Source organism: Cryptomeria japonica, chromosome 10, assembly GCF_030272615.1.
Source record: "Cryptomeria japonica chromosome 10, Sugi_1.0, whole genome shotgun sequence".
Classification (NCBI taxonomy): domain Eukaryota; kingdom Viridiplantae; phylum Streptophyta; class Pinopsida; order Cupressales; family Cupressaceae; genus Cryptomeria; species Cryptomeria japonica.
This window is the reverse complement of record NC_081414.1, coordinates 398,857,524-398,874,957: the sequence shown is the minus strand read 5'-3', so window position 1 is coordinate 398,874,957 and position 17,434 is coordinate 398,857,524. Positions and strand designations below refer to the sequence as shown.

The 17,434-nt window shown below is 37.5% G+C and overlaps 1 protein-coding gene across 2 annotated transcripts in view; it reads right to left on the bottom strand.

Moving 5' to 3' along the window:
• The window catches only part of LOC131038534 (probable manganese-transporting ATPase PDR2), a 64,466-nt gene that overhangs the window by 12,431 nt on the left and 34,601 nt on the right, over positions 1–17,434 (bottom strand). For both annotated transcript variants that reach the window (XM_057970988.2, XM_057970989.2), the window contains one exon: positions 13,785–13,893. In XM_057970988.2, the coding sequence (XP_057826971.1) occupies positions 13,785–13,893 (109 nt within the window). The remainder of the gene's footprint in view (positions 1–13,784; positions 13,894–17,434) is intronic.

The following is a 17,434-nucleotide window of genomic DNA, read 5'->3' as shown; positions in this document are numbered from 1 at the left end:
GTAGATATAGAGGTTGAGACTGTAGCCATGGCAGAGGAGGAGCGGAGAGCACGAGCACAGACAGGAGATTCAGAGGCAAATAGTGACACGAATGTTCCTGATGTTGGTGAGCCTGGCATGGTGTCATGGGGAGCGGCTATGGCAGTCGAATCATCCAGGACCTACCTTAGACGCCTTCGCAGGGGGCCGGGGCCGGAGGGTGCAGGCTCCTCTGAGCCATAGACTTGTAGTTGTATTTACCTTTGGTATTTGTATGAAACATTTGATGATGATCATATGATGACATGGATTTTTTATTCCATGAGTTTTGTAATATTGTATACATTTGACAATATTTATATATCTATGTTTGTTATTTTCTTCAGCTACAATTTGCGTTTATGCTTATGTGATTGATGTATACTTGTGTATGTAATCAAATGAGCCGAGTTTGATGATGTTATTGTGTCTTTAAGGTGTATTCAATAAAGGGTGTTTGAAACAAGTTTTAAATATTTAAAAATCTCTAAATTTCTTGAGTTTTTCACTATCCCGAGTCTAGCCGAGTCTGGAGCCGAGTTTGACGCCGAGTCCCGAGTCCGAGTCCGAGTCGGCCTTGCCGAGTCCGAGCCGAGTCCGAGTCCTGTTTCTTTGGTACAACTCCTTCAGCAAGTATAAGGACAAGGTCTCCTGCCAAGACATTCAATGATACAGTTATGAACAACTATGATAAGTATTGCTCTCTTCCTAAAAAGATATGTGACCACCTTTCCTTCACACAATTCATGGGTGTACCAGATGAAGATGACTTGATGTTTTCAAGTCCACGCCATCAACCAAGAACAAAACAAGAGTCAATTGAGAGCAAGGGAAGCAAAGGAAGAGGAGCAGATATGATGTTTACCAGTGAGATTGGTAGGAAACTATTTGAAGATTTTGAGAGACATGTAGATCCAATTGGTGCCTCTTTGGTTGGTTACAACGCTGTCCCATCATTTTTGGTGGAAGATGTGAAGGAAGAGTTTGTAACTTCAAGCAATACACAAGACATTCATGAGGGATTTGATGAGTTTTCAGATTGCCCAAAGACTGATTTTGAATCAGCAATTGAGGAAGAACATGAGGTTGAAATGGACAGGGTAAGTTTGGATTCATTTGTCACACTACTTCCTCTTCTCAATTGGGAAGACCATGAGGAAAGTCGAAATTTAATGGTGTGTAGTGAATCAAAAGATTTGTCACCACGGTATGATCATAATTCTGAAGTCCATAACAGCAGTGACGTAACTTCTCTTCCTCAAGATATGACAGCCTTTGGTCATGAGGAGAATAAAGATTTGCATTCTACATTTGCGGGTGCTTATGGTACAAGCATGGGTTATGCTGATGCAAATAATACAACTCACCATAAGTCTGATTTTGTGTACTTTGGGGCAGCTGGTATAAAACATTGCCAAAAGTTGAACGAAGATTGGTTACATAGAGCTGCCCAAGCAAGACACCACCTCCAAAGAGTCAAAGAGCGTCACAATTGGTTAGATGACGCAAGGATACAAAGAGAATCATCCATTAGATCTTTATTTCTTCCAAGGGAAGAAAAGGACAGCGAAGATATATTGAATGGAAATAGAAATCAGTTTGATTTTCTGAGTTTGATCAGCAATTCTCCTTCATCTAATGAGTCAAATTTGAAACCTTGCATTGAGAACATTCAAGTTGGGAAGACTAGGTGTGAAGTTTATGAGTTGTTAGGTGGCATTCATAGTGGACCAGCCACTGAAGGTTTATCCATGTTGCAAAACAAAAACATCTACTATTCATTTGTGGACTTGTCACCTCTTTCATATGATAGGGCAGCGATGTACTTATTAATTGGTGACTCAGTTTTCCTAGATGTGACAGTGGGCTATGGAGATCAGCATGTAAGAGACTATATTTGATGCATGGCTAAACAATATATTTATTTGGCATCCTCCAATGAAGACATACTAACTTGTGGAGAAATTGGGCAAGTTGCAACCGCTGATCAAAGGTTTTGGAGAGGTTTTCATCACACTTTGCTTGTTGGAAATTGTCTTATTGATGGGTCCATTTCAACATTGAAGATTGGTGGTATTTATGGTTTCACAGTGGCTGTAGAGAGACACGGTATCGAGGATGCCTCTTACTATCATTGTCTCTTCATGACAGATGGATGTGGATTTAGTTTTATTTGGGATCCAGGTGTTGATTCATTTGATACAACATCTTATAGGGATTATAGTATGTTGCTCCAGATATTAAGATTATATGGCACTTATATCAGAGGAGAGCAGCAGGAGCAGTTTATGTCCTACAGGTGGTTTGTGTGGGATCATGGTATAGACATGTGTAGTACCTTTCTTTCGTGGATCCTACATGGGTTGCTTCACTTCAGATGTATAGTTGTAGTCGTGGTTGTACAGTGGTTGTTGACACTTGGATGGCATGTTCGGAATATCACGAGGATGGAGTTGGAGTTTACCCACTATCCATCTCAGTTTATCAAGCAGAGTGGGACGACAATTGATCCACAGGTTGATTGTCATCAGATAGCTGACGTGGATGACTTATGTGATGTTACTCCTAGTGAGTACTTTGAGCCAATTGATGTGGCAGTTTCACCTGATTCTCTAGACAGGGTGATTGTTTCATTGCTGGTTGGTGATTACATAGTTTTAGATGCCAGCCTGGACAGTGATGATTTTAGTCAGTATTATATATTGTCTAGTGAGTTGGCATTAGATCTTCCGGCACATCAGCAGCAGTGTGTGGCAGTTGTGTGCCACTTGTGTCAGATGGGGTCAGATCACAGAGGGTCTTCCATGGATTGGCATTCATTGGATATCATGACGGATGTTATGCATGTTGGTGATCACAAACACACTAGTGGTCTTGGCATTTATGGATATTTCATCTATGGAGATGATATAGTTTTCCATTGCTCACTTGAGGTATTCAGCGGGAGCTATGCTTCGCTTTGGGACCCAGGCAGTGTTGATTTGACAGCACAGGTGCTTCAGCATTTTGAGGAGCCATTCCAGACCGGGGTATTGCACGTTGTTTATATCAGAGATGAGTCGCAGTTACATGCAATGATTTGTTTACGTCTTATTTGGGATGGTGGAGGATTGGTGTTTCAATTGCTTGTGGGAAAGCAACTCCGAGAGGGGAGGCTTGTCATGTCCCCTTTCTAGAGTGGACATCAAAGACGGAGGAGTTGGCCTATCATTGGAGTCTCGTAGGCTAGCAGAGGTTGATTGGGACTCATTCAGTGCATATAGTGATTGGATTTTGGCTTTATAGGCAGTTTGGAGCCAATTTGGAGCAGTTCCTAGATTTTAGGGGGTATCCCTAAATTTTAGAAGGTCGTGACAGTTGCCAGTCGTGAGGTTATTCATGACCTTTTTGATGGTTTCAGTTTCAGGAGATTTGGGTGTGTTTCCTAGTTTCTAGAAGCATCCCTAGATTTTAGGGATGAGACTGCCAGTTGATCCATGATTTCCGACTTCAGTCACAGACAAGTGGCAGGTTCCGTTTCAGGCTTTTGGAGTCATTTGAGCCTTCTACAGCTATTTGGGATATATTTTTTATATATTTAAATATTTCCTAAGTTAGCATTTAATTATTTAAATAAGGCTATGTTTATAGCCATTTTGGAGTAATAAGGGGTTTTTGGCCTCATCTGGATGTGTATCCCTTGGTGTAATAGCTCGTTGGAAAGGTCTTGGACTTTTCTAAATATTTCTCTTTTGACTCAGATCCTTTCGGTGAACGGATTTCTTTATATTTGAAAAAAGGTCATTTTCTATGCACTTGGCAACTTAAAATGAGAAATATAACATTTTAACCCTAAATGACCCATTGAATCACTTTTAGGGTTCGAGCTAAGTGGGAAGGTGTTATAAGGAAGTTGAGACCTAATTCTTATTATCTTTTTACACAATCAAACTTATTTTGTGAATTTTCTCTGAGTGAGTGATTCTTCATTTGGGACGCAAACCCCAAGATCTGGACTGGCTGGGACGTAGCCCTCAACAGTTATTGGTATTGGATTCTTTAGGGAGAGTGCATAGTTGACAGAGATTGAGTACACCATTCTTCATTGTGGATTCAGGTTGCAGAGTAAGGGTTTCAACATGGTAGATTGATTCTTCAGCTTGGGCGTGATTCTTGCAGCCTTAGGGCCGCCATTTGCAGCAGGTACTTTCCACATGGAATGTAAGGAATGCATGTATTCAGCCTTAGAGGTATTCTTGATTCATGATATATTATTTTGTGAAGAACTTGGAAGTTGCAGGTCTGCAATTTACAACAGCAAGCAGGTTTGAGACGGAAACCTCAGATTTGTTCTTCAGGAGGACGGAATCCCTTCTACAGGAGGCACATGGAACACATCACAAGCTTGTTTCAGGCATATTGAGGGTCATTTCAACAAGCAAACTCAGTAATCATTAGCAGCAAGGTCATTACATCAAATCTGAGCAAGAATACATTCAATTTCAGTGCATTACTTATTTCTTTTGGCAGCTGTACTGTTTCCCAAGGGGGCCGTACCATTACAGATGGCTATGGAGTGATAATAAATAAAATGGAGGGTTTTAACTCCATTTCTTGTTCTTAACTTCATTGTTAGGATCAGCAAGGACTGTGTAGAAGAAATCACAATCATCAGGCTTCAATTGAGATCAGGGTGAGCAAAACAGTGAGGATTTAAGGCTAAAATTATATAATTTTGCCTGGCAGAATTTGGATTTCCAGCTGGTAATTGGGTTTTTGGCCCAATTTGTTATTGGCAATTCATTTGGAGGTAGTATAAGTGTATTGGTACATTTGGACTGCCCTTGTACCTTCAACTCATGCCTGTATCCATTTCTGGATAGCAAATCAGCAGCAAACCCCAGCGCTGGATCCGTGGTATGTTTCTAATTGTTTCGGTGAATGTATCTTCACTCCTAGTTGAATGTAATCTGCTGTCATAAATAAAATCAGAAGCTGATATCTTATTTTGAGTTGAATTCTATGTTATTATTGGTTAATGGTTGCAATCCCCATCACCAAAAAATAAACAACACTTTCTGCATCTTCTGTCTAGTCTCTAAGAACACCAAAATGCTCTGAAAGATAGTTTATTAATTAAAACTTATCCAGGGCAGCAAAGAACCCATTTAGGGATCTTTCAAAAGTTATGAATATTGTCCTTGCAAATTTGTGGTAAGAAGATTTTGGCACAACACCTAATCTTCAAAAACTCATCATCTACATTTTGTCCCAACCTTGTAGCACTTCGGATTGTGAATTCAATTGGAGTGTTTTTTAGGCCATTTACACAAAGAAGCACAAGAAGTAGGACTCAAAAGCACTTACATAACCTTGTCTGTCTAATATAGCCTTCCATTGTAGCAAAGAAGGTTGAGAAGCACAAGATACGTGACGCACTTGACCTCAACAACATTGATCCATATTGAGATTGGATTGTTGAGGATGTTGATTTAATGTTTAGTGCTAGTGATATAGCTGATTTAGAGATGGAGACAGAGGATGTAACACCATACGAGGAAACAGAAGCCAAGCCATCAATGGGGGTTAGTCACATTCAAATCATGATCATATGCCTGAGGCTCCTATTGAAGATGATACTGAAGAAGTTGCAGCACTACAATCCAACTTAAGGATATCCACACAACCATTAAGAAGCTTTACTCATAGAAGGTACTTACAGCTTATGAACATTGAAATTATACGTTGTAATTTTTATTTATATTGAAACTTGAAGTTGATATGTATTGAAATCGTTTTTTGATTTGTGCATTTAACTCTAATTTTGATCCGCATATGAAGGAAACCATTAATATGTTCTCTATATTCAGCAATAAGCATGTTTTTGAAGAATATTTTACATATATATTTGTTCTTTCAATGTTCAGAAAATTTGCCAACTTTTAGCCACAGTTTTTTCCGAATTTTTCCCATGTCTGTATTATTGAAAAAAATTGGGCCTGTCACATTTTTTGCCTGCTTGTTCTTACTGAAGCCTTCACTGCTGAAATTGAAGTATATCCTATCCTACTTATCTGGTCATTTCAACCTTATTGATTGTCCTACTTTTGAGGGATCATCCAACATGCAGCCTCTTTAAGTATCATCGGTCAACTTCAATTAAACATACCTTCTAGTATCATGCCATGCATGATGAAATCCTTTATTCTCTCTGGCCTTGTGTCAGCTTCTCTTTGAACAACTCAAATGTCTACTAATGCTACTCTGCCCAGTAGATAGGTTTATCTTTCTTCAACAATGCTTCCAGCAACATAGAGATACACACATAATTCTTCATTCTTGTAACACCCCATATGTTTCAAGAACACATGCACTTCACGCATTGTTTCAGGTAACTCATCCAACACCCTGTAATCAACACATTCTGATGCCCCCATCCTTAACAGTATGCAAACTCACTGCCAAACCTCCATATCTATGCAGTTACTCAACCATCTGCACAAGTGCCTTATCAATCCCAATATTCAGTCAGACTGTTTTTAACGGTTCACCATAATAGACACCATCCATCAGTCCCAGTTTCTTTAACTTGTATCTGTTCTTCTGCTTGTCCAAACATGCAAATCGTGCAAAGCATCCAAATCTTCTGTAGACTCTTTACCCTTCTGTTGCCCTCATATTTGGCATACCTATTATTTGAATTTCAAATTGTTCCCAAGGTCAGAAAGAGGACTAATGAGTGTTTACGCGTAGGTAATGAGCGTGTTGCCCAAGGTCATTACTAGTCAGAATCCGAAAAATGGAAAAATATTGAGAACTATCACAATTTGAGGGAAATCGCTTGACAGTCAGGATCTAAACGTCATTTTATGTCGTGTGGCCAACTTTCACCTGAACCCAGTTCATACTTTGTCATATTTTAAACTTTCCATTTTTGGTGTCTGTTGCCCCCAAAATGATTAAATATCTCGTCCTAGGCTTCGTCATGAGGTGTAAATAATCATGTTGACCTTTTTCCCTTTCATTGATACGTGTTTCAAATTTCAGGACCTAACTCCCTACCATTTGAAAGTTATGCCATTTTTCGTCGGCCAAACAATATATTTGAAATATTTAAATTATTTCTCAAATAATAATTTAATATTTTAAATTATTTTAATATGTCTGATCTTTTGTGCTTAAAAAGTTGCTCAAAAGCATCGGTTGCACTCTGACTTGTTTCCTCGCGGTGATCAATGGTTTCTAAGGTCTAAAGGATAGTTCGTGAAGCTCAAGGTTAGAAATGCTCAAATTTTGAGCATTCTTAACCTCTTTTTTTAACCTTTGCCAAAAAAGGTTATAAATGCTCACTTTTTGAGCATTTCTAACCCATTTTTCTAACCTATCCCCAAAAGGTTAAGAATGCTCAAAATTTGAGCATTTCTAACCCCATTTCTTAACCTTTCGGGCCCCACTTTGTCAAGAAGGTTAGAAATGCTCAATTTTTTAGCATTCTTAACCTCTTATTGATTTTATCAAAGAAAGGAAAGATATTAAAAAAAAATCAATAAGTAAAAGAAGGATTCAAATACCAGGACATGAATGTTTGCACCCGCCTCAATTTCACTGCGATATGGCTACTGGCCCCTCACCTCTCATCCTGAGCTGAACTGAGACCGATTGGTTCCAAAGATGGCGCACCCTTCAATACGCAGAAGCTGATATCCACGCTGTGAGAGCAAGCTAATATGCACGCTGTGGATATGTGGTTCGATAAAAAGGACCAATATTTGATACTTGATGAATAGAAAGCACTGGCAAATCAAAATGGAAGGAATCAATTGCTAAAGAACAGACCACACATGTGAAAAGTTTGACAGAATTCCTCAAAGAAACGATATCTCATGAAATGCGATGATTGTTGGTTGACAGATTTCCTCAAAGAAATGTGGGCTCATGAAATGCCATAGGGAGAGCATAGACAGCACACGTGAAAAGTTTGACAGAATTCCTCAAAGAAATGTGGGCTCATGAAATGTGATCATTGTTGGGTATCACCTAAGGATTCGGAGAGCACAGACAACGCATGCGAGCTGTGTTAGCAAGATTTGAAGGCAATGCTGGAAGCATAGATACAACGCACATGAACGGTTTGGCAAAATGTTTTCAAAGAATGCCATGCTTGTGGTGATGGTGCGCAATGCTGGAAGCATAGATACAGCGCGTTAACTATTTGGCAAAATCCCTCACAGTCACGTGGTCTCAGGCCATGAAATGATTGATATAATTCCCCAAAGTCATGTGGTCTCTTGGCATAATAATAATACGTTTTATTTTCATGACTGTTTCCAGCATCCTCCTTGCCAACAATAAGAAGAAATCAATCACTCCAGGATGTTATCTCAAATGCGCTTTAAAGACAAATGATATGGATTTTTAGTCAAGTTGCAGAGATAATGTCTGTCAGATTTTGTTGATGCAACCACTCCAGTAGCCAGATATCGCAAATCAGGGTGAAAGTTGAGGCGAATAATCAAAACAAGATTTATGTTGCAATGGGAAATGTCCTGATATCAGAAGGCTTTCAACATATGGAGAAAACACATGAAATGTTTTGACAAAGTTATCAATCCTATTTTAGTGTTGTGTGGGTATTATTTTTGTTTTGGCATAATGAAATATAAATTTCATAGCCCCGATTATGCTCCCATTCTTAAATGTTCGCATTCAGATATTGGAGATACCAAGTTGGGAAATGTAAATCTTGCAGACTTCTGGAAAACAATGGAACGAGAAGATAAGACTTTGACAACTCAGAGATTATTAGACAGTGGACTAGCTCACGCAGCAGGATATCCCACATCGGTGCAATGTCCGGAGTTAGTTCTGGAATGCATGAAAGCATTTAATCCAGAGACAAAAGAAATCAGGACGGCAGAAGGTAGCGTGGTCGCCAAACTTGATCCAGTTTCCATGACTATAACTCTCAGGTTACCTTTCAGAGATCAGTTCACGGAGATCAACAAGGAATATGCCGATAGTTATTTTATCAATAATGAAACCCAGTGCTTGAATGGCATAGCCAGAAAATGGTTAGCAAAGCCAAGGAAAGGAAAAACACAACTTCCCAAAATAATTCACAGATCTCTGCTGATGGAAGATATCGCTAATATGGTGATTTTCTTGAATAGGGTCACAGGAAATGAAGACTCAAATGACTTGGAAGGATGGATGTTCTTATTCATTAATATCATATGTGAGGGCATACAGTTCATTAATTGGGCTGAGATTATCAGAGATAATCTTTGCGATCAGTTACTCAAACTAAAGGACAATCATAACTTCTACATGACATCGTACCTCTTCTATGCTATTGCTGGGATGAAGAAATGGCCACGATTAAATGTTGAAGGCATTTATGATGATATGACCCAAATCTACAATTATCATCCACAATTGCAGCTGGAGGAAAGTTATCATCACTTCAAGAGGATTGATGATGCTTTCACTATGTTGACAGTAAGAGAGCTGCAAGGAAATATTGGACTCAGAATATCCTCAGAAGCAGCAGCATCGATTCAGAAATTTGGTAGTTATTTTATACAGTTTCCGAGGTTCACATACATTCGAATAGGCGGTTATGATGGCTGCCCTCTCATGTTGCCAAGGTTTGTTGAAGATAAGTTAGTTCTCATCGAATTTTGCCGACAGATTGCACAAGTCAACAAAATTTGTCAGAATAAAAGAAAGGGTATCATTTCTTTTCCCATTGGACTTGGTTATTATAGCTGTGAGAGCCATTCAGATGCATAGAGTATCGAGAGGTCTATAGCAAAGATTCACCTGTATCCTTATGAGATGAGATTTCCCTTTGATAGCAAAGGATATGCTACAAGAGAGTTAGAGCTCGATGCCGGATTTGAACACTTTCCTGATATGGAAGATTTTTGGCAAGACTACAAAGATGATTTTGAAGTGCGGAAAAGAGACTGGATGAGATTTTCTATTAAGCAGATAATTGATTATAGAATTGAAATAAATGTAAATGGCATTGAAGATGATGAATCTGATTTGATCGATGGTTTCTACTTTGAAAAGATTCAGCTTCTTCCACTTCCACCCATCAATTGGTCAATTCCAAAAATAAGGAGTATTCAAGAAAGATCAGTTTATGTGGTTCGAAGAACTTTCGAATGGGTTAAAGGCAAGAGGATTGAGTCTACGGCAACTAGACCTTCAAATAGAGCTAATTCCTCGAAAGATAGAAATGGGGCACAAGGAAATTCTTCCATTCCAACTAATTTGCAAAGATCTAATCCAAAGATGGGTTCACACCAAAATGTTTCCAAAGGAGGTGACAATGGAGAAGATCCAAAAGAAGGAAAGGATCTTGCCAAGGCATGTGAAGTCAGCTCTGTCATGAAAAAGAAGAGATCAAAGACAAAGGGAAAAACAGTGAATCTTGTTCAAGAACTTGAAGATGAATTGGAAATCGCTTCACCCCAACATCCTCCCAATATTGAAAGTCAGCAATTTCCTTCAGTTTCACCAACTATCATTATTTCTTCACCCCAATAGGATGATTTTGCTATTCATGAGGAAGTCGAAATAAACGATGCTCAAGCTGAAATTCAATCTCTGCCCTTCCCAAATAATTTAGCATCTTTAACCTCTGCATATGTGAACAATCAAGAATCATTGCCATCATCCTCATCATTCTGGTTACAGCAAAGTTTACAGAATAAAAAGAGAAATGTCCAACTGGTAACTCCTAGTTTTGATGCAGTCGCGAATGTACTTCACAGGACAGCTAAATCCAAGAAAACTAAAGTTGCATCTAGATTGGGGATTAATCCATCCTCAGGAAACTTATGTGTTGAAATAGCTCAGCCAATTGTTGAAAAAGATATAAATGAAGCTAATGAGGCTGATTTTAGTATGACACGGCTGGATCTTGGTCCTACAACACATGAGGGAGCTGTTCATAATTTTCAGATTTCAGCAGCTATCCTTATCGATAAAGCAAATAAAGATAAGGAAACAAAGGATCAACTTAAGTAGCAAATTCAAGTTCTTTCATCCTACATCAAATCTATTGTGGATTCTTCAGATACACAATTGGAATCAGCTTCAACTTCTACGTTGACCCACACTGGAGGAATTATTGGGAAAAAGGTAATGGGAGATATACAAAAATGCAGGAAACAGAGTAGAATGCTAGAAGATTGGATTAATCAAATGAAATCCGAAGCACAAGGTTTTATTGAGAAGGCCAAAGATATTCACACTAAGTTGGATGCACATGAACAGGAAATTGCAGCAGAATTGAAGAATGCTAAAGAGCAAGAGATGTCTTGGCAAGATACCTTACAGGAATTCCAAAAGATGGCAAAAACGGACATGAATGTACTCATTGCTAAGAAGGTCTTCTCTCGTAAAGAAGAAAATCAGTCACATACATGGTGCAGAAGTATAAGTTGGAAAATCGAGAATATCAAGCAATGCTTGGATGAATACCAAAAACTCTTGATAGCTTGTGAACAGATAAAGATGAAGATTAAAGAAGATACAATGAATATCATTGGTGATGTATCGATAAAAGAGCAATTTCAACAAATGGACAAGCAACTGCTCTTAACCAAGTTTCATGACAGAATTAATTCTGAGTTAACAGATGTATAGGTGTCAGATGCAAATAAGATGAAGAGACTCAGTGTTGTTTCAGTTGCCTTAGAAGCTTGTGATATGTCTTCATATTTTCAGGATTTGGTCAATATTCAAGATAATCAAGCAATTGCTAAACTAAAAATGGATAATGTGATCATTCCCAAGTACAAGTTCATGGTGGACGCGCTCAAAGCATACAAGTTATTCAAAGCCAAAGTACCAATTCAACAGAAGAAAATAGTCAATTAGCATGCCTTTTGGGATATCGAAAAGCCATACCATGTTCACATCATTGTATATTTTATTTTATAGTGTGATACATGGTTAGTCTTTAGTTTATTGCTGATTTTCCATAGCATAGAGTCAAGGTTAATAGGTTGACTATTTCCGCGCATAAATGTACTAGTTATTAACTTATTGTAATTTGCGCAGAAATGAGTTAGTTGTTAACTTAGAATCAGTTAGTTACGAAGTAGTTATTTTGAGAGACTATAAATGTTAGAAACATAGATGAATGAAGGACTTTTTGGATTTTATGATTTTGGGACAGCTGAAAATTTTGGATTGTATTATTTCATCATTTTTTAATACAAGGCAAATTGGGAGTGCTCCTATGATTGTTAAGTGTTCATTTGCTTGATGTTATGTGATTGTCGTATGATATTGCAATAGCAAGCTTGCAAATTACTTTCCCAGTTTCATGAAGACAATGGTCATATAACGTTACTAATTTCTTTGGTATCTCAGAAATATATAAACGTTATGCAAGTTAAATGTGTTGTATCACTCGCTCCTCATGCGTAGTCTAGAGTTGATAGTGACAGGTTTAAAAGTCAATGGAATCCAAGTGGCAATCGTATGTTTGTTGTGAGGATTCCTTCTAAATCCATTGGTAGTAATTTTCTGTTTTCATTCGCAAGGATAATTATCCTCAAAAATACAAATACACCTATCATACGAAGGAGCTGCCCCTCTCAAACGCAGAGGAAGATCGTGTCCCACAAAACGATCTCTCCAACTGTTGGGAGCTTTTTGTCACTCCTCCATTGGGCACATAGTAAAAGATTTCAAAGTGACAAATCTGTTTACCAGCACGTTCTTACTATCCGTGTCACTCCTGGCAGAAATTCCTGACTTGGCCTCCATGTCCTTTCTGTTCTCTTTTGTTATCTTGAACATGCAACACATCTATCTTGTCTTGTGCCCAGGTACCTGGCACTGCACTGTCCTTGCAGGTCCTGTAGTGACTCGGGGATGCTCTTGATTACAGTGATTGGCTTCTCTTGCTTGTGCAGCCACATTTTTGCCAATTCCTTGTCTACTCTTGAACGCATTTAATATAATGGTATATTATGGCAATTTTGTGCCTAAACCCATGCCCTATCTATTAGATGAGGAAGATTAATACCATTTTATATTATGTTTAGTTCTCACAACAGACTGTCCTATCTGGCCTCTGAAGTTTATGGTTGGATTTGCATGTGTAAATCCCCCTGCCTTTTTAATATTTTCAGCATTTCAATTATCTTCTGCCTTTCCATATTTCCGAACCTTTTTTAATAGATTTGAGAAAGAGATATTCTGCATTCCCTAAACAGATACTTGAGATGACTAAACAGTATAAAGCTATGAAAGAGATCGCCCAAGTAATCCTAAATTTCAATTGTGAGGAAAACGTAATACAACCTAAATTTCAATTGTGAGGAAAACGTAATACAAGAATACACAATTACAATATTGTAAACACGTGGGATGCAAATTATGAGCAGTTACAGAGGTCGAATTTTATATCTAATTTTGTCTACTAAATTATGAGCACATAACACAAATGTCAATATTTCTTGAAATTAAAAATTTACATTACAGTAAATGAAGAAATTAAATGTTACAAACATAGTCTTACATATTTCTGCATAAACAATTTTTTAAATATGTTACTTCCTTGTCCAAGGTCACAATCTTGATAAACAATGTCAGCAATATACTACAGAACACTTGAACAAAAGTTGAAGACATTGTTAATGTTGGTCATGCCAAATAGGTTTACAAAATAATTTGTTCAAAGTTATTCTATCGTTTCAGGCACAAAACAGAAAACATTTATAGGAATGAAACATTTATCAGATTCATTCCCAACTAACCTTTACAAAAGCAAAAAATTCATCCTGAACTCGTGCCACAACAGCCATTCGTTTCAAGTGAGATGCAAAATGATGCCTTTGCAATATCTGCACAGGTTGCCCATTGCCCCTACAAATAAGACAAGATCATTAATATATTCACATAATCAAGCAATGCTCAAGCATCATTTACAACAAGATATTTACACCCTACAAATTCAAGGTACAGGGCAAATAGTTCAAATGGAACAAATCACAGCAGGTACACTTTTTTCTTCAAGACTAGAATATATTCTGGGCAAATTCCTTAACTTGCTTCCCAGCAGAAGACTGCTATCCAATATGGTGGCCCAAACCAGATCCACCAAATAATTTTTCTCTTGCAAATCAAAGAGATTTATTTATATTACTATGCATTAGGATCATAAACCTAAACTTATCAATGGAATATGATACTCTGGCTGCAAATTTCATCAGCTTATCAAACAAGGAGATCTTTGGGATGTCCATATCAAGACATCTTATATTAAACATGGTGATCTTCAAGGTGTATATATTAAGTCATCTTATCTTAAACATCTAACTAACCACACAAACCATCCATATGCTTAGAGGTACACTGCCCTCAACTCCATACCTATCATGAAATTGGACCTAAAAATTTTGAAACGTCCCCCACCAAATTGCCAGAACACCTCCATTCAAAAGATAAGTCTTGCATACAACATACAATTTATATTCATTCCATGACTGAGGCATCATCACCTAATCTTAAATCTCCAATACATGCTGCTGCTAGTGATGATGCTCGGTTGCATCACAGATCAATGCATCCATCACAACAAAGGCAGTGGATTCTCAAGCATCAATGAGGAAGCAGTCTCCTTTGACTGTCAGCAAAAGACATGGTGTGGGCAGGGCTGCCTCTAAAGCCTCTTTTTGTACTCAGCAGCTAGTGGCAATTCTTCTATAGTGGTAGCGTAAGGAAAAGTTGGATGAGAGCTGGGAAAGTGTGCAGAAATTGGGAAGAATGAAGTTGTTGCAGGTGGCCATAAGAGGGATTTACCTAATTCGGCGGTTGTGAAGGAAAAGGCAAAAAAAAAGAATGAAGAAAAGCACTCCTGAGCAGATGATTAACAATGAAAATGCTGTCGTGGAATTGGGAACTGTTGTGGCTGAGGAAAGAGAGTATTACAAAAGACAGGTTTTATTTATAGGTTTAACAGTAGATAGACTAATCTACTGAAGCTACACACGAGTGTCAAACACATGGAAACTCCTTCTAGTAGAGACTGGAGATTCTTCCTTGAGCTGATGGATTTTTCATGATTATGTGTGAATATGAAGCAAATAGAGATTCTATTCTTGCTAGGGAGTGTGGAGCTGGGGGAATGAAACTCTATTTATCAAACAATGGTCCCCATACTTTAATCTATTGACAAAAAATTTCAAGGTTTCTAGTTTGGGTAAGGCTACCCATCTTCCATTACATTTCTAGTTGTAGTTGTCTTTGGAATGCATTAGTCTATTTCTATTTCTTTTGAATCTTTGAGGCTTTCTCATACAACTTTTTATGCATGTTTTGGTAGAAACAAATTTATCCATGTGTCTACCAATAAAGATCTTTATTAAGTGGGTTGTGACACATGAAAGAAGAATCTTGATTACTAGATTGTTCACTTTAGATGTGGGAATTGTTTTGGCCTTGGACATTTGTCAAGTGAATGTCCAAGGAAGAAATGAAAAAACAATGACAAGTTGTTGTGGCAGTATAATGCTAAACCACTACATCAGTTTGTGGAAAGCCCATTGGAAGAGGCTGCTAAAGCTTTAGAATTAGTTAGAAATGGTCATGCATGCATGCATGCACACCCGGCCCTAAAGGTTCATGCACACCTGGTAACCCTTGTTTTGCTATGATTCCCTCCTGTACCTTTCAGCCCAGAGCTTGCTTTTTAATTTGAGCATTTCCTTCAGGTCGAAGATGGTATAGTTTGCCACCCTCACTATCTCAACAATCATTGATCACATGGCTTCAGGTTCCCCCTTGGCCGAATGAGTGTTTGCTCCTATCAACTACAGGTTGGGACCTGTGTTACACTGGGACACTTCCCCACCACTGAAGCACCCATTCCCATCCCCTGAGGCATTTCTGGGAGGGTGGAACATTAGGGGACATCCCCTTGCTGTCCCCCCTATCAGCAAATTCTTGAATATGCCCAGAAGCACGTACCCAATTTCGGTGACAGCTAGAAACGCAGAGGCACAACAAAGAAATAAAGAAAGGCACTCCTCTTTAGGGAAGAAAGGCTCTTCTGCGCAGATGATTAAAAAAGCAAACACTGTCATTGAATAGCAAAAATTATAAGATAGTGAAAATTATAAAATGAAGCTTTAATGAGGTTAATTTGAATATTGTCTCTTAAAAAAAAAAAAATTAAGAGCAGGTTTTCTTTTGTGAACATCTTCTGTGACAAGATATTTCTGTGAAAATAGTGATTAAAATTTAATGATACCCTAGTGAACTGTAATTAAATATGAATTTGAGAATGATTTTTGATGATAAAGAAGCAATTTCGAGGTGCCACATCCCGATTTGACATGATTTGATTAATGACGTTTTTAAATTAATTATTAGTTAATCATGCAATATTATGATGATGTGAAAATGATTGTGCAATTTTATTTCGATTTTGAATATCGATAAATGTTGAAGGCAAGATCATATTTGAGGTAGAGGCAACCTAGCTTCTTGGTTGTAAGTAGTATGAGGGGTCCTATGCACACACCACGTAGCTCATATAGCTGCATTTAAGTTTGACTGAACTGTTTTAGCTTGATTTTTCTGGATTCAAACTGTGTAGTCAAGCTAGAACATTATGGACTGTGGAAATTTCATGCTTCTAATTGATAATTGTTTGTGAACGTGAATGTTGCATTTAAAAAGTATTGTCGATAACTTGATATAGACTTTGTTGTATGAGAATTTACTTGAGATGCACATTTGTATTAAACGTTTGATCATTTGATTAATAATTATGAACGTATACATATTTATTGCATCTAGTTAGTATCTATCTATTATATATATATGTGTGTGTGTGTGTGTGTGTGTGTGTGTGTGTGTGTGTGTGGTTTAATTATTTAATATAGATAATAATATATACTTATATTATTATTGGAAGGCTTTTTATTCTATATCGGAAATAATATTTAAAAACTTTAGTATGAAATTATTTAATTCCTAAAACTATCAATTTATTTTAAGAACGAAAAATGAATTTTAAAAAAAAAGAAACTAAAAAAGTTTCTATTAAAATATTACTAGAAACTTATCATATTAATCCCATACTATATTTCTTTATGAGAGTAGTTTAAACTTTAAATTTTGTAAAATTGGCCTTTTAAAATTAAAAAGAAGATTTTCTTTAGCTTCCCACATAGGAAGATAAGAGATAATGGTTACCTTGCAAGACATAAAAATATGAGCTTTATGGGTAGCGCATTCTTCCGATCACTTAAAAAACTGCTTTGCATGCTAAGACTTGGAAATACCAAGCTAGGCGTTGAGGATAAAATGGAAACAAAACAGATTTGAACTTAAAAAATGGATTGTGTGAGGCAGCAAGAGGAAAAGAGGTGTGCATTGGGCAAGTTATCTTGTTTTTAAA